The sequence below is a fragment of the Sparus aurata genome, chromosome 21 (assembly GCF_900880675.1).
Source record: "Sparus aurata chromosome 21, fSpaAur1.1, whole genome shotgun sequence".
NCBI classification, from domain to species: Eukaryota; Metazoa; Chordata; class Actinopteri; order Spariformes; family Sparidae; genus Sparus; species Sparus aurata.
This window is the reverse complement of record NC_044207.1, coordinates 7063391-7081838: the sequence shown is the minus strand read 5'-3', so window position 1 is coordinate 7081838 and position 18448 is coordinate 7063391. Positions and strand designations below refer to the sequence as shown.

General features: G+C 39.8%; 1 protein-coding gene across 1 annotated transcript in view; it reads left to right on the top strand.

The window, feature by feature from the left end:
• pappa2 (pappalysin 2) overlaps nt 1–17229 on the top strand; it is an 80752-nt gene extending 63523 nt beyond the window's left edge. Inside the window, exons 25-27 of the mRNA XM_030401855.1 lie at nt 2370–2441; nt 11423–11521; nt 15131–17229. Coding sequence (XP_030257715.1) covers nt 2370–2441; nt 11423–11521; nt 15131–15259 — 300 coding nt within the window. The 3' untranslated portion in view covers nt 15260–17229. The remainder of the gene's footprint in view (nt 1–2369; nt 2442–11422; nt 11522–15130) is intronic.
• The last annotated feature ends 1219 nt before the right edge of the window (nt 17230–18448 follow it).

The window sequence follows — 18448 nt, the reverse complement described above, 5'->3', positions numbered from 1 at the left end:
AATAAAAAAAAGTATAATGCATTGACAGTTTATTTGTGTTATTTCGACACAATTCATTTATTGTAGTAAGAAAAGCAAAAATTAATCTGAAATGACTTCAAAAGTCTCCCTGAGTTACTGAAAATGCCTTCAAATGAATCCCTCTGTTGAACTTCAGCTGAGAGTTAGAATTCATCATAACTTGCAAATGTGTTTCATATCAGATATTTGACTGAATCACTGGCACGGCAGTATCTTTTAAAATTTCTAGGAAAACATTTTTAATTCCCAGCTGCATCAGCTAATAAAACACTATCGCACAACGTAATCCACCTCTTGTGTACTTGAGTGTGCGTTCGTTATCATTCAAGTGTTTTTGCATTGCGGGAAATCACAGGCAGATAGTGAGGGTAAAGGTTCCAGTTGACGTCAAGCTTTTTAGGAAATACACACATTTCTAACACACACAGTGTATACAAGTCCCCTCGAATAAACTCAGAGGAATGTCAGATCTTGGACCAGAGTAAGAGAGCTGTTGTTTTGCTTTAAAGGTGGGTCATGTTACCCAATATCATATCTCAGAAATTGCTTCTACGTTAACGCTGTAGCAAACATTGCTCCGGTTTCACCTTACTTTTGGGTGGTCAGTAAGCCAGCCAGCCAGCCAGTAAATCCACATTTGCCAAGGTCAAATAGTTGGATGGAGGTCTTGTTACTTACGCCATACCTCTGACACTGCCTTGTGATTTCAAGGCATTGTGTTATCTCAGATACTTAAGAATTAGGTATCCCTCACTGGGTCAGCCTGCGCAGAAAACCATAGGGGAGGATCCACTTGCTCTGTCCATATTTGTTAGTCAATCAGCTATCTGCTAACCACCTTGTAAATTCTTGGGGTCAAATGAATGACAGAAGACCACAGCCTCACCCAAATTTCACCACAAAATGTTGAGTTTTGCATCCAGTTAAGATGTAGCAAACAACTTTTCCTCCATGGCAAGGTTTTCATGTGTGAGTAACACTGCAGAAGGCAGCACAAGCTTTATGTCATAATGTACTGCATATGTTCATGAATACATATCCAAGATAACTTCATAGACTGCATTCAGAGTAGGTGCAAGATCTAGTCTTTACTCAGTTTATGGAGAGGGAAGCCAAGTAGTAGTGGCTTTTTGGCAAAAGCTATCATAACTGTATTTAGTCTGTACTATTACAGATGTAATTCCTTGTTTGGTCAATATAAATACACTATTACTATTATTACTACTATTACTGATGTTTCTTCTTGTGTCAGGAAGCAAAATATGATAATTTAATGGCCAGTATTCAGTGAACTTGACTGATTGAACTTGACTCGATGTGGATAGTCATGATACAGATAATTTGCATTTTTGGTAAAGTCCCTGACCTTTTTTTTAATAGTGTTTACAATGTATATTTGCCGATTGTGGATTTTGTGGTGTAGAATTTGGCAAAAAAAGATTTAACTTAACCATCACCCATAGGAAATATTTTTCAGCAAAAAAAGTGAATTGGTGGAAGGAAGTTGGCACTAACATCATCTGCAGTACAGTATGGTTATTTACTACCCCAACTAGTAATACATTCAGACTATGGCTTGGCGATAAAACGATCTTGATCATTTTCATGATAAAATTTTCCACGATAACGATTATATATTAGAGAAACAAATTCATGAAGTGATTGCATGTTTCTGGCCCCTTCCACTCACAACAACTCTGAATGACGGTGTCGACCGATACAAGAAAATGTGCGGTCTCGCGAAACCGAGTGCAAGGAAACTGACAAAGACGAAGAAATTGAACAAAAGAAAGGTCACACTACCGCTTGTTTGGAAATAGTTCTCCTACCTGAAGTCTGACAAATGACAGACCAGCATTAGGTGCAAAATGTGTCGGCCACCACCCTCTTCCATCATCTCAACAGGTATCGACCCAAACAGAATTCCGGGAGCATCAGTTTGTGCTATCATGCTAGCGTCAGCCTCTCTGCATGTAGCCAACAGACCAGCCCCACTGCTGCTACTTGGTTGGTTGGTTCTGTTGAATGTTTGTCATCTAGTATCTGACAATAAATAAATGTATTTTATAAACTATAATTACTTTCTGGTTTGTTTTGTCCTTTTGTCCTTCTGTCCTAAGGAGAATACTCTTAAAACTGTAAAATCAACATTATTATTGTTTTTCTTGAATATATGTTCTGCTAATTATCGACATTGATCAAAATAAAAAAAACATATTGTGATAACAAGCATACCAAAACCCTGTTAGATATGTGAACGTACTATTATTTTCTATGGCATAGACAGTGGTAAGCAATTTCTTGTGACTACTTTTCTCAACCACGGTCCTCATATGCTTATTTTTTAGAACATAGTCTGCACCGGGATGATGAAGTGGTACCCTGACCCTGAACACATCCATTGCATCCAGTCCTGTGAGGTAAGAGTGCAAACAGCCAAGCATTCCTGCATCAAATGTGCAAGTATGTGCAAATACTTTTCATCCAACATCAGTCTCACCCAGGACTCTGAAACTGTTAAACGAGTGAATGTCTGTTTTAGCTGTAACCACACAGTACCTGACCAAAGAATAGAGTATTCATTACTGCAGCTGAGAAAGCCAAAGTTACGTTGTTTCCTGTATGTCACAGATCTGATGTTTTTAATGCAGTGAGAAGAGAAAAAGTGAGTTGCTGCATGTACCTTTTATATCTTAGATTTGGTGGTTACTGTGATACGCAGTTGTCCTTTGGTGTTCATTCATGCTGACAGCATGAGTACCACTCAGTGTAACTGATCACCAAGGCACTTTGTGAACATGGTGCTTGAACTGGTGCCTCCGTTTTGAGGTGAAAGCGCAATGGTGTTCTTACATAACATGTCTAGTATGTGTTCTTTCAAAGCCTCAAGGTCAGGAGGATCTCAGTTTGGCTTTCATCTTATTATTATCAATGATGTTTTATTATATGTCGAGATAGGGAATACTTAATCCTAATAACAATTACACCATTTCTGGGCACAACCGCATTAAATTTACTACCCTAGACAGACTTTTCCAATAATATTAAACATGAAGCAAAACATGCTGTATCCCTGTTGTCATCACTACTCAAGATACCAGAGGCAGTGTGCAATGTGCTTCAGATTTCATGATGACAAATCTTAGGCAGAAATTAATATTCTCACACTATAAACTTACAAGAATTCTTTTCAAATCTTTCCAAATAAGCTTTTTTTTACTCAGGATCCTGGAATGATCAAATGTCGGTGCGCCTGCCAAACATAATGGATTGTCTGATAAAAGAAAATAGATTAATCAGTGGATTATGTTAGATTTAGATCAATTGTTTAGGCTGACAAGGGTTAGGCTTTTCAATCTTTCTACATAGTTTAAAACGGTCTGTTCCATGTGTGCTGGATCTCTCGCTGTTTTACAAAGATAGCCAGATAAAGTTTCCCCTAAAGTGACAAGGTAACAAAGTAGAATTTTAGGGGGGGGGGTGTTAGTGCTTACATTACATGACATTGGGTGAATTTATTGCTGAATGCTTTTAGTAGTTAAGTTTTTGTATCAATGTATGACTGCATTTGTGACATGTAGTCTGTGACAGGTAATATGTCAAAATTGGTAGCAAGTTGATATGAGACACTGATGAACTAAAAGTGTTGGATTCTTCCTAGCTGGAGCTTGTTTTCCCACCAAGCATTCACAAACAGGCACAACAAAGAAATAAGCAGAAAACCCAGAGGCTAATAAGTCTCATGCACTTCTCAATATGCAAACTTAATCTATCGATCAGATAGATGATAAAACAAATTCAGTTTCATTATTTCATCGCTGGTTCCCTCACTAGCTACAAAATTGGATCGGCAGTGTGCTTTCAAAAAGGTATTTACCCACATGAGTATATCCAGCCAGTACTTAACAAGAGAGACTCTGATAGCACCACCTCACAATGAAATCTTGGAATGGGCCCAGAAGAGAATTGAGATACTGATCATTTCTGCAGCTTTAAGTTATATTTACGGTCCACTTGGAAGTCCAAACTAACTACAACATTGTCGCTTTTTGGTTGTTTATGCTTGTTATTAATCACCAAACAGTGACATCGAGCTGTGAAACCATCAACTGCAACATAGGGTACATAGGGTATATAGGGTAGGGTAACAACACAGAGAGATAGCCTACAGTGACAAACTATTGTAAATGATTAGGCGTTAATAGGTAGGTGATCTTTCATTATACTCTGTACTCATGGGTCAGCCCACACCCATTTTCAAACCTGGCTTTCATTTATATCTCAACTGCACACCTGTAACGTTTCAGGACTGCTTACATGGTTGTAAAAAATCTTTCCACAGCCTGACATGTGGAGACCTTAAAACTGCTTCTGTGGTAGTAATTATACAAAAGGTGTCTCCAGGACCATATCTTGTCATAATAACACACACACACACACTGACTCAGCGTACTTTAAATTGACTCCACAAACAAACATAAGGTACAACAACAGGAACATGTAACAAGAGAATAACATTAACTGTCAAAGAGACCAAACAATTGTTTTTGCTTGTCACTGTTATCAGCTTAAGCCTATTGCATTTTACATTGCATAAATAACCCTAGCGGCTAGTGGACTTTCTTAATAGCTTAACAAATGACATGTATTATTTATTCTTTTTCATATTCACCGTTGGTTTAAGTCATTGCATATCCCAACAGTTCATCATGATTGAATTCCAGCCTGGGTACATGTTTTTTCAGTCAACAATGCTGAACTAGAGCAGCTAATATTGTCATAGCAAGAGCAACACGTTATTGGGCTGCTGAGTGAGATGTCCTGTTAAATCCAAAATCCAAAATATTTCCATGCTGCTGATTTATTCCTGAGGGGAGTGAATATCTTCATTGTCTTTTTCTGGGCTTCTTGCCTTTGTCTGCCTTGCGCCCGCACTGTTTGAATGTTTAGAAAGAAGGATAGAAAAGGCAATAAGGACGTGACAGTGGAATTTTGAAATAAAGCCTTGTCTTAAAAATACAATGATGATTTAGATTGATGCTTTAACCGCGCATCGTCACATCGAACTGATGATAATTGAATCGATATATTGATCTAGATTGATTAATTGTTACAACCCCACCGAAGTCTAGGTTTAAGATTAAAGTTTAAATTATAAATTGTAAATTATTTTGGCTAGTGCGACTATTAAAATGTTAGTACTGCATAAACTCTGCCCTTAATAAGAAATGAAGTTCTAACTTGGCTATGTTAGAACCCAGTTAGGTTAAGAAAATTAGTCGTGACACAATTATGATGTCAGCTAGTGTCAAAACCAGCCACATATGACATTTTAATATAATGTTAACACTTAACCTAAATATTTTGATAATGGTTGATAATAAGACCTGCTATGATATGTTTATGATGGTTATTTTGTCTTGGTTAACAGCAAGTTGCCACAGTAAAGACACTGAGACATGCATTAAGAGTGACAAAACTGATTCAATGATACTTGAAGTCATAAACAGTCATGAGCTTTCATAATGACTCCTTCATGTTCTTGACAGGTATCAAATCAGCCTCATAAATTCCCCTTCAAGTAAAGTGTTTCCAGAAAAGTTATTAGTGGACATTCATTTATGATTATTTTGTCAAACTGCTCCTACTTCCAATGTCAACAATGAACTTTGACACTCATGATGGTGCTACCATCAGGCCAAAACATCCATTTGTCCATAAGCAATACCATGAATTTTTGTGCGTTTGTCTAAACTCCTCAGAGGTAAAAGATTCTGATGGGCCTTCTCGTTTCGGGGGCCAATTACTGATCAAGTAATGGTAGCAAAATAATCCATCTGTTGTTTGTTGCGTTTAACATCTTAATATTGTTAGATATTATGAACATTGCTACCCCTAGAGGCCGCTATAGAATGAATTTAAACTTTTTGGCTTTTTCAATTTAATCTTATATCATGAGCTGTAATTTCTGTTATAAATGATAGTTAGTTTAATCAGCATTTAACGTCCATGTCTGCTTAGTAATATTTTAGCAGTGACATTAAATCATCTAAAATCATAAACCCAGATAGTTTTTATTTGGCATTCATCTATTGGGTTCAGAAAAGGCTGGAACTACGGATGGAACACATAAACTGTTGATGTCTCACGGTATTAAAATATTCTTCTTACCTGCCAGCACTACATTTTCCCCTTCCACCTTCCCGTGAATGTTGCTAGGCAAAACAGTTGCTTATAACTCACTCCTCCATGACAACACTGTAAATTATACCAGACCACATGTGCTGCATATGCCTTATGCCAGATCTCATCCAGATGCCATTGCTCCCTCTCTTTCTCTACCTCTCTTTCCTTTCTTTCTTAAAAACCCAGTTGATGAGTGTCAAAGTCAGCTCAGACATCTTATCATCACAGCAGCCCCTGTACTGCCAGGCAGACACTGTTCTGTAACGGTTATATCTATCTATCCATGCCCAGAAGAGTTACATCAGTGACGAAATACCCGCTGTGTCTTTACAAAAATGTCTCTTAGCACTTTCTCAGAATGATCTCAGCATTATTAAACTGTTTGCTTGACCAATGTGATAAGAGTGTGTAACAGCAAGCCAATTAAATGCATTGACTCATGCATCACTTAATATGAGGCATTTAGATGAAGAGGATAGAATCCATCTGTTTTAACCACTTGGTGGTGGATGCTGTGTTAATCCCCTTGATCACATCATGAAACATACTATAACAGCTTTGCTAAGTGACAGGTGAAATAAGTATGTTTCATTTAAAAGATTAAGAATAGTTGTTCTTGCACAAGGTTCTGCATGAGGTCAGATAAACACAAACAGAATATTTCTGATTCTAACCTCTGCTGCACCACTGACACCCCTAAACTCTCCACTGGCTCAAACTGCCTGAATATCTGCTGTTTGCTTTAGATGGAAGATCCGGGTTACAATAATTTGAAGACAAAGTGGACCCAAAGTGAACTCAACAATCTGTCAGCATCTGTTGCAAAACTGCAAGACTACTGCTAAATAATGTTTTCCTATGCACAGCTCTGTTTCTTTTTATTTAGCTGAAACACATGCTGTAGTTGTATAATTGAAGATAAACACAACCAAAGCAATTTAAGCAAATGAGTCTCTATAGACTAAGGGCAGCCAGAAGAGTAAGGTTGTTAGCTCAGACGACAGACAGACCTGCTGGATAGCAGACTAATTTCAGTTTTTTTTCTTTTATTATTATTATTATTATTTTTTTTTAAATTCACAATTACATGGAATGAAAGTAGTCCAAGTGGAGTAAAAACCACATGTGTGTCCACAAAGCAAATCATTTGGAAAGTTCTTTCCTAGCTTTCCAAATGTTGCTGTTTTATAAAATAGAGTATGGGGGATGAATTGAGGAGTCTTACAGCCTGAGGAATGAAGCTTCTTGTAGTCTGGTGGTACGGCAGCGGATACTTCTGTATCTTTTTCCAGATGTTTGCCAAGTGAACAGACTTTGGCTTGGATTGCTGTTGTCTCTTAGTATCCTTTGGGCTCTGTGCAGACATCTCACTACACCGATGTCACTGATGCTCAAGTAGATAGGTACCAATTATATTTCGGGTGGTTTCAATCACCCACAGCAGGGTCTTCCTCTCCTGAGCCATGAATGAAGAATGCCAGTTTGTGATGTTTCCATGTTTCCTGCTGTTTTCTTGACAGCACACACATTTTATTCCAAAACGATTCAACTTTGGGTGAATTCTTCCCTTGATCCCTTGTGTTTGCAGTATATCCAGTGGGTATTATCTCTCCAGCATGTTCTGGCTGCTCCCTGGCACTTCCCTTGAGTCTTCCATTTGGACTTAAATGAATTACTCAGGAGGTAACTACTGAGAGTCTGACTGCTTTACAGCTTACAAGACCACAGTGGTGCAGTGATTTCTGTGTGAAGTCATTGAGTCTGATGTTGAAAGTTGGGACATCTGCTTGACTGTATTTCAATACAACTAAATGGTGCGTTTTCAGGAGGTTTAAGCATCAACTTGACTGCAAAACAGTCCATATGACTTGCCATCAGTCTGTAACCTCAGCGCCATTGGTTTACCATAAAAGTATCAGTGTTCCACAGGTGGAAAGGTAGAACACATGAAACCTGCACTGACTGTGTGAGCTGCGTGCACTCCATTTGTAGCTGGCTTATGGCTGGTGTTTATAGGTGTCTTGGTGACAAATCATGTTTTACTGTAATATGGAAGTAAGAGACATAAATGTTGGCAGTCAGCACTGACCTTGGCAGTAACACGACACAGTACTAAGACAGGTAAACGAGATCTGGGTTTTTCATAGAAGGTCAAAGGAGAATCACAGCTAACACAGAACCCTGCCTACTTGGCCTTGTATACAGTGAACCAGATTTCTATGGCTTTTTTTACATGCCTGTGTTTGTGAATGATACAGACCCAGAAAAAGGCAAATGAAAGCAAAGAATACAATTGTAGCTGTGCATTGTTGTACCTTAAACAATTCCATTCAAAGTCTGACCAAAGGAATTAAACACACTGGAACATAAACCATCCAATACACTGGTTTCCACAACCAGCTACTATTTGTACAAGTCAACACACCCAACCCGTGCAGAGCTTGTCCTCTCACTGTGCCTTCAGTTCAGTGATCCAACCATAAATATGAAAGGTTTTGACGGGGAGTGTTTTTATTACTTAGCAGGTTTTACCACCTAACATGCTTCTAACAGCCGAGAACATATGAACTTATATTATACACTTTAGATATGCCAATGGGGATTTAGTGATTGGAGAAGTGCAGACTAACTGTATGCAATCTGTACTTTCTATATAGCACATGTGTACACATTGACCACAGAACATTTATGCTTTAACCTAGTTAGCAATATTTTCTCTTCTGAGCACCAGCTGCTATGGCTTGTATCCCAAATGGCCTGGCACACTATGTCGGCCTATGTTTTACAAACCTGAGATCCAGATTACAACCACCATCAATACACAGACCTCCCTTGAACTCCGGGAACTATATTTCCTATCAAAAGGAAAAAAGAATAACACTTGAGTCACATGGAGAAGAGAAAAGGGCAAACCTCACACTCCCCCGACTGTTTTCAGAGAGCTCTGGGTAAGAGGGCGAGCAGGGTGAAAGAGGGGGAGATGATGAAATGTCTGCTATTAAAAGAATGATACAGATACTTGGTAGGAAGTACAAGGTAAATATATTGCTGCGTGACAGAAGAGTTTTCCCCAGAATTCATATCTGTGTTTTATAATGTTCTGATGAGGAGCTTGGCTGGTGCTGATGACAGCACACGCTCCCTTAGAAATAGCCGATGCTAAGAGTCAGAGCATTTATGTTAACTTGGTGTGAGGGTTGGCTGCGGCTGCTGCTTTTGTATGTTTCTTTGACCCTGATTTTAAAGGAATTATTGTATAATGGTAATAACCACACCAGTTGACCTTTTAATTACTCATGGGGGACTGAGGTGCACAGCCAACTCTGACTGGTTTAATACCCTGCATGGGTTTGTGCATCTCTGTTGAGAGTAAGGTATATGCTGCCTGCAGGGGAATGTAAATTATAATTAACCTCAACATGAGCCCTGACCTCAAAATTAACCTCATGTGGGCAAAGTGTGGGGTCTGCTAATTTTAATAGTCTCCAGCAAGGAAAGACATGAATGTGAAACGGAGAATCAAACCCACATTACGGCTCGGCTATTGAAATCTTTAAAAGTCAAATAAAACTGACAGCAAGCTAAGCAAGTATTATGCATGACTGCCCAAGCCCATAAAGGTAATTCAGAGATTTACATACTAGGAATGGTTTGGGTGAGGCATCTGGTGCAATTGCTGGTAAAGTATTTACTCAGAACCAGAACGATTAAATAGATTTATTTATGCCACGGCAGTTTAGTTCGGAAAGGCAAGGGGATTCGTCAAATAGGGAGCTCTTTGAAGTGAAGAGAAAACTGCAGAAATCTTCTCAGCAGCTGCTCTCTCCCTCTGCGCAGGTTAGGTAGAAGCCTGAGTCTTTGAAAGGACTCCATCAGCCCACCGGAGAAAGCCAAAAGTATCTTTGGCTCTCAGAACTTATTTTCATATTGTTGGCACTTGAGGGAAACCCTCAAGGTTTAGTCGAAAAACATTAAGAAGACTTTCATCATGACGTGTTTAAGATCCTGTGTAACTTAAATTCCACAAGTATGCGTGCCACTCCAGAAGGATTCTCACACTGGCCAGGCCATTGCAAAAAAATTAAATAAACAGTTTGAGGAATTGTCATTAATAGGTTTTCTAAGTAAGGTGAAGCATACCTGAACAGTCGTCAAAAGACATCTGTCTGTCCACTCTATCAATCCTAGTTTAAATAAAAGATCAGCGTAATGAGATGAAAAGTAAGCCTTGCTTACTTATTGACGCTAAAATATTCTTTGTTTCAGTTTTTCACACTGTCCTGGGCTGTGAAAATAAACTATTTTCACTCATGTCTTCACAACTACTGCACAAAAGTAGAAGCCATTTCTGTTTGAGCAGCAGTTTTTTTTTTTTTTTTTATCAGTACATTCAGTATGTTTCAAATGCCATTTGGCATCCTTTGATATAATGCAGCGTAGAGGTTCAGCAAATGAGTTACTACCATCCAAATGACCACAATAACAAACATCAGGCTACAAAGCCATAATTCTGAAGCACCAGAGGCCGCCACACTCATTAGGTTTATTAAACTGAACCATTATTTCTGTGATGTCCACTGAAGCCAATACTCAAGAGGCCTGTATTCCAATAATTCTACAATTCTTGTTTTTTTTTGTTTTTTTGTTTGTCCAGTCTCTACGCACTGTTGTCACTGTTGTCTCAAGTCAAAAAAACAAAAAAAAATCAGGCATGTTTTACAATGCGAATGTGAAGGATAAATGACTGGTTCATCCAGAGGATAATGCTATTGTGTAAGCTGACTTTTTCTTTAACCATTGAAGGTAGTGGTGCCCAGACAGGTCAAAACCAAACACCTGCTTCATTGTATTGTTTAGATGAAAAATTGTTAACTGTCTTCCTGCAGAAGTGTCACGCTCTTTCAAAAATAAAACAACATACATAACTAACACAGTAACTGAAGAGTCTTTGGGTTTTGTAATGTTTGTTGTACGAAGGAAGCAGTTGGAACACTCAGGTTACGACTTGGATTAGTTTGGATTGGGCTAATGTGAGTGTTTGTTTTAATATGTGTCATGGACATTTGTTTCCTAACAATGTAATTTCTGCCATTTACTGAAAATCTGTTTTCTGGGAAGATTCTGAGTCATTTTTTTTTTCATCCCCGTGTGAGGGGAAATTATCATTTGGGGGAAAAAACATTAACACAGTTTCTTGTTTACGGCTTGTGTCTAGCCTTTTGGAGGCGATGGCTGGTGTGACACCATCAACAACCGGGCTTACTGCCAATATGACGGAGGAGACTGCTGCCCTTCCACCCTCTCCACCAGAAAGGTACACAAACAGACATTTGCAGTACAACACCTCCCGTCTGCCTTCACAAAGCAAGAGAAAGATTAATTTTCATCACTTGTATAGCATCTGTTTTTGTTATGATCATAAGACTATTTGTGGACTATTCTTTTAACAGATAAAACATAGCTTACAAATTATGTCCACTTGGTTTAAAAGGTGGCAAAGTGTTGTAAAGCTTGCTTCAGGCTCACATCTTGCAATCAAGATGGAGCTTAGAAGCTGAAGCTGGATTCAAAGCCAGATTCTTCCTGTTTATAGTAGTAGAAATCCGTCTCTTTTGGCACGAGCGCTGTGCCGCTACGCAGGAGACTTGTACTAAGCAAACAAACACAGATCCCTGCTACTTTCCCCTCTCTCCTGTTAACGACTGCTCTTATTTAGTCTCCCTCATCTGTACTTAAAACAACAGAGGAGACTTGTGCCCTCCAGCGTTTCCACTCAAATGGTAAATAAGCAGGTTTTCACCACCCTGTGCTGCTTTCTCGCCCCTCATATCAAGCCATCGCTGTGATGCACAAGTATCTACAGCAACTTAGTTAAAGACATGACAGACCTGATGAGATTGTCTTCTGTTACACTTTAAAGGTTTTAGCTAAAGAAAAAAAACAAAACACTGTTGTTTTAGGTGGTGGTCCCCCAAAAAAACACTTAATTGAAAGCTTCCTTAGAGGAGATGAAAATCTATTTCTTTTATTGTAGCTCTGCAGTTTGATGTGGGCCCAAAATCTAATTGCATTCAAAGATAAAAAACATCTAACGCAGGCCTAATCAGCTTGACAAATATGTTGGATATCTTAGTGTTTATCCATCCTAACATGCTCTCCCTGGTGGTAGGTTGTTCGTGCCTGCTACAAGATGCAAATGCATCACATTACACTAATTGGTCTAAATGATTGCTGTATATATTGGGTGGCTAAGAGGAATGGTATGAATAATAATGAGCAGCCAGTGGTGGAAACCAGGCCAGTCGTTCCCTCAACTGCTTCTACATAAACACATCTTTTTTCCTATTTTTCTGTGCTTTCATGAGAACCTCTCCTCCATGTGGACATTTGGGAAGTAGCTCACCCCACCGCCCCCACTATACCCTATTTGGCTACTGTACAGCCACACATTCATGACACTCATTCAGGGGGCCCTGCCTATTAATTCCTATGGCCTACAGTTGGCCGAGCCTCGGCTGTCTCCTTCATGTCCGCAGCACACCATGACTCACCGGCAGCTCCTTCCTAAATGGAGAAGGAGTTCAGCGGGTCTGTAGCTGCCATCATAATAAATGAGCTGCCAGACTGCCACTAACTGCTCTTTTACAGGGGAAGGGGGAGGTGGAGGGTATGAGGGTTGGAGAAGAGAGGTGTCTGACGGTCTGCGGTTTAGTCGGCCACTGTAAAACAGCAGCTCAGCGAGCGGGGGTCGTTCTGAGGAAGTGCACTAAACCGCCGTGAGAGTCAGCATCCTGACTGCCACCCCGGCTCCAGCAGAGTGATGCAGCGGGGAGGGGGTGGAGGAGAGCGCTGGATGGTGGGTTTTGTTTACAGAACTCTCTGTTCTATGTGGCTCCACTTGTGCAGGTGTAGGAAATTACAGGTTTTTAACACAGCGTGACCCACATCACATCACCTCTCTGCTGGCACACAAGAAAAAACTTGTGAGTTAAAGTATTTCATGCAAATTAGTTAAACAGTTATCGGCCATAAACACACATGGATGACAATGAGGTGAGTTTGATTTTTACCTCGTTCTAACACTGCCGCTCCACATTTTGTTTCACTGTCTGGCAGGATAAAGCCGCACGCACCTGAACAACATCAAATATTTGAATCAATTTTCATATCTATTTGTGTCTGGATCAGTCTGATGGGGCCAGCTGCCTCCTTTTTATGGAGTTCATGCAGTATTGGGTTTTCTTAGAGGATAGTTGCAGCGATGACAAGGGAGGAGGGATACAAGAGAGATGATTCAGGTTGGATTCAGTCATCTGCCAACAAGAAAAAGCTCCAGAGGAAAAGATCTAAGCTGCCACACCATCTATGGAAACACACAATCTTCCTTTGATTTGTTAACTGGAGTCTGCGTTGTAGTCAGACAATGGGCCAAAGTAGTAAAAGCAGCAAAGACTGAACAGAAGGAGGACAACGAGACATCATTTTGTATCGTTAGACTTTGCATTTGGTTTTAATTGCATGCAAGGTTGAATACATCACTTTCAAACCTGTTTTTTGTCACATGAATTCTGTTCATGAATATGTTGCAGTAAACAGCAGGGAGGCAACTAATCCAAACACTCAGAAACAGCCAAAAGACTTGGCTTTTGTTTCTGTGGATGAGGCAAAAACAAGCCCTTTCTTTCCATCCAAAGGTTGTTAGGAGGCATCAAAGGTAGAGGACTGGCTTGTTCTGCGCCTGCATCAATGAATCAAGATGATGCCGTAAAGGAAACATTTAATGGCCGCGCCAATTCGTCTTAAATGGGACTGGTGGCATTTTAAGCAAAGCTGGGCCTTGCGCAGCTCACTGAGAGCCCTTGGTGAAACTATTACCCTGCCATCAACCCCGTCTCCCTCCAAAACTGAGAGCAATCAGCAGTGAAGGCCGACAAGCTGCTACCTCCCACTCTCCTTCTCGCCTTGCTTGCCGTCATCCTTATTTTCTTTCTCTGCCTCCCACTCTCCTTTCTCCTTTCTCCTTCTCCGTTTCTTTCTCTCCGTCTCCCCCTCGCTCCTTCTCTCCAGGAGCGAATGTTTACATTTCTTGCAACAGACTGCTTCGCGGGGCACCAGAGTTTATTTTGCAACCTGTGGTGATGGCTCGCTTCCTAGACAAGAGCTGGCAGCCTCTTGTTGTTGATTCTTAACATGTGTTCATCCGTTCACCTCCGCGGCGGTGCGTTCCTCCCTCCTTTCCCCCAAAGACCCTCAAGGTTTCTCGCCGTTCAAAGGCCACGTTGAACCATTTGACATTGTGCGCTTTATCGGCCTCAGGGGGGCCGTTGGAGGCCTGTTTGAAACTGTGAGGAAATACAACAAGTCCACTAAGACCACGCTCGGGTTACTAAGCGCTACTTACCTTTCAGCACAAACACAAGGTAGAAGCGGGGGCTAAAGTGTTCACTAGCTGCTAGGTCACTTCAAGCAAATGTATTTTTTATTGTCTGTTTTTGCCATTCAAAGTCGTGCTCTTTGCTACAGTTGAAATGTAACAACCCTATTGGGAAGCCTCCTAAACTAGTGCATTTTTCAGTGACTTTGATTTTACTGAAAGTCTTGATGTAATATTTCCTTTTACCCTGCTGCTCCTCGTCCCTCTTTTCTAGGCTGTCGTTCCACCCACTTACACTGGAATAGGCCATATATGTGCACAAGATTTTATCAAATTCCATCAAAGACCACCTCAGACTGCCTTACACAGGGAAACCAACCTAATGGAATGTGTGTTTTCTCCGTTTATTCATCCATTCAAAATTGCATCTGCACCAGACAGGCATGAGAAGTCACATCTTGTGGTTTCGTTTGAATCCAGCCACAGAATGACAGATCTATAGTGGCTTTTGGGAGCCAAGTGCTGAATGTTGTGCTTGTTTGCCGTCAGGTCATTCAGTTTGGGGCAGACTGCGACCAGGACGAGTGCACTTGCCGTGATCCGGATGCCGAGGAGAACAAGAGTAAAGGCAAGCACTTGCAAGGCAAAGGAGGTGGAGCCGGAGGAGGAATGCAGTAAGATGGAGAGATGAAAGAGGCTGAACTTGTATTTAAGTCAAACCACAGACTATTCACCACAACAAACAACCAAAAAATATTACATTTTTAACATTAGTATCACAAACAATGTGACTGAAGTCGGATTTCATACAATAAAAAGCCATTTTTATTTTATCGTATTCAATCACATTTGGCTGTCAACAAAAAGAGCACTGGGCAGAGTGCAGATCTCCACCAGGCCTGTGGGGCATGTGGGTCTGCAGAGCAAGCTGTGTGTCCAGTGTGTGATGAAGACAGTATGCAGGTTCCAAAACACAAAAGAATCCATCAACAGTAACATGACCATTATGTATACTGCCCCAAGAGGAAACAAGATTCCCGTCTGAAGCAGTTGTTGACTGTTTGCCAGTTTATAGGAGTGAGGAGTTAGTCAGCAGTCAATGAGAGTATAAAACACAGCAGTCAAAACAGGTGAATCGCTGCAACCAAGAGATGCCCTTGAGCATACAGTCCTAAAGGTGACCCAAAAATATTAAGCTGAGGAGTCCAGTAGTATGAGAGACTAGCTCTGGACAGATACAGAGACACAACTAAATGCATGATCCCCTCCAGGCCTATGCCTGGCAGAGGTACAACACATCACATGAAAGTCCTGGTGGTTTAAAAATGTGAGTCCTTTGATTACTTCCTACTCAAATCCAACCAGACATCCAGACGTAAATACTGTATACTGTTTTCTCTTCCTGTTGAGAGGTCAGGGGTTATCTGCACTGCAAAAATATATATTTTGTCTAACTGAGCAAACACTGAGTTCAAGTTACAAATAGGGTTATACAGCAGCTCATCCACTCCTTTACATATCAAGTCATCATAATAGGATCAAATCACCATTGGAAATGGATTCAAGTACTTTTCTTGACCTTATTAGTTTTTGGAAAAGGAAACCAAAAGCAGTGGCTGTGCCTGGAAACATGCGCAGACCTCACAGTAAGGGCTACTGCTATGACCTGTGTTTACTGTAGCACCCAGTCAGAAGAGAAACATTAGCATTCCAACCTATTTAATTCAAACTCAATCCAAAAATTGCACTGGTTCATTTTTCTCTCACTCATGTTGAATGGCACTTTCAACATTTTACTCGTCTGACGGCTTTTCAAAACCAAACGAGGACTAGGCCAAAAGAATCTACGTCTGCTCCACAACACAGACACATTATTGTCCTCCTGGCAGACCAAAGCAAATCCTCCTAAATACTTAAGTTGAGTTACATTGTAACTTATGTGCATTGTGCATCACACCGCGCCTACACACACATCTTTCTGACATCTAGCTGTTAGGAATGTAAAAGGATACATATCTGTAAAAACTAACATGTATAGACTAATATAATTGGATCACCTAACATATCTACTAGATCACATATTAGTCACACAAGTCAATACTCTATTTATATAACAAATCCAGTAATAAAAACCATATATCTGTACCATAGAGCATGAGCACAGTGCTTCCCAAGAGTGTATCTTCTATAAGATTGTTCTGTTGTGTTCACACAAAAATATAGAACATACAATGTATGTCAAATATCTAGGATAATTTCATCTGAATAGCTCAGCACCGCATCAAATATGACTGTACGATACGAACACTACAATGTCGGAATTATGGTTCTAAAATGTAATGTATTTCCACTGAAACAATGTTGTACTTAATATTTGAGTCAGAAAAGCAGGGGACAAATGAAAAAGACAAAGCAAAATATGATATAAATAATAGAATAGTTTTGGGAAGCCTGAGAATAACTTTTCCTCAAGACAGACTTCAAACTTCTTCTGCTTGCATGTTTGTATGTCAGACATGTTCTGGTATACGTTAGCTGAAATGATCCAAATGTTGTATCTATAAAAGTGTAATCATGTTCTTTGTGATATTTTACAGTACTTTATACTCTATATGAAATAAATAGCAACTTTATATCGACCCTTACAATGTCTGTCTTCAACTGGTTTATTTCTATGCCCAGAGGACGTGTATTTAGAGGTTTTCTCTGCATGTACAAACTATGTTACTGCTTATTGTTAAAATACAACAGCTGATTCCACAGTATACGCACGCATGCAATTACATTTAGAATGTAGTCTTCAAGTCCTGTCAGCAGATAATGACATTTTGACGTGTGATTTTGAAGTCTGTCTCTGCTGGCTGTTGCCAGAGAGAGAAAATGAACAGTTTTCAGTCTGTATTTTTTGCAGAATGTCAGGTCAGCCTTCACTCCCAGAAACACTTACCTTGTGAACTTAGACTAAGAGCAAAATGGTTACTGACTAATCCCCACTTGTATTTGTTGTCAGAGACCTGAAATCTGTGACTATCCAAAATGTTTTCATTGCAGAGATTAAAATTGGTCGTATTTCAGTTGAATTTCTATGATTTGGCCATGTAGTGTACTCAGTTTTACTTGTTTCTCCTTCTCAAATTTAAAAGGAGGTCATGTTTTTGTGAATGATGTGTAGAAGAGTAACAATTCCAGTAATCTGGATGTGAAAAATTATTTTTCTTTGTGAAATATTGTATCGGCAAGCTGTCAGCTCAGGTATGACTACAGATATGTACGTACAGGGTAACTATTACTATTTTACGTAAGCTTCACACAAATGACATCTTGCATGACCTAGAATGAATACACATGCACACTGGGAGATTCTCCTAAGCAAGTCTAAAGGCTCACTTCACCATAATCAAAACAAAAAGAAAACTAAATTCAAAAAGCTGGCCAGTATTGCTGAAACAGAGTCAGATGATATCAGTGTTAATGAAGGAGTTCAGTCGTTCGACACACCTGCCACGAGTAGTTGAAGAAGTTTCCTAACTGAGAAGGAACAACAAGCTGTGACTTCAGCTCCTGCTGCTACAGTAAGTTGCGGGTCATACAAAGAACTTTCTCAGTGTGCGTTCTTGTCTGTACAAATGGAGGTTTTCTTCTTCTGCCTGTTCACATTTGTTTTGTCTTTCAATAACAATAATAATAATAAAAATACTAATACATTTCAGGTAACATATCAAATCTATATTTTAACTGCATCTCACTATCAGTTAGGTCAGGGTATTTGGAGCTGATCTTTTTAAAGTGCAGTCAGAGATGGTATTGTTAAAGTGTAAGAATTAGAACGGAAAAGGTTTGAAGATATTAGAAAGATATCTGTACAGC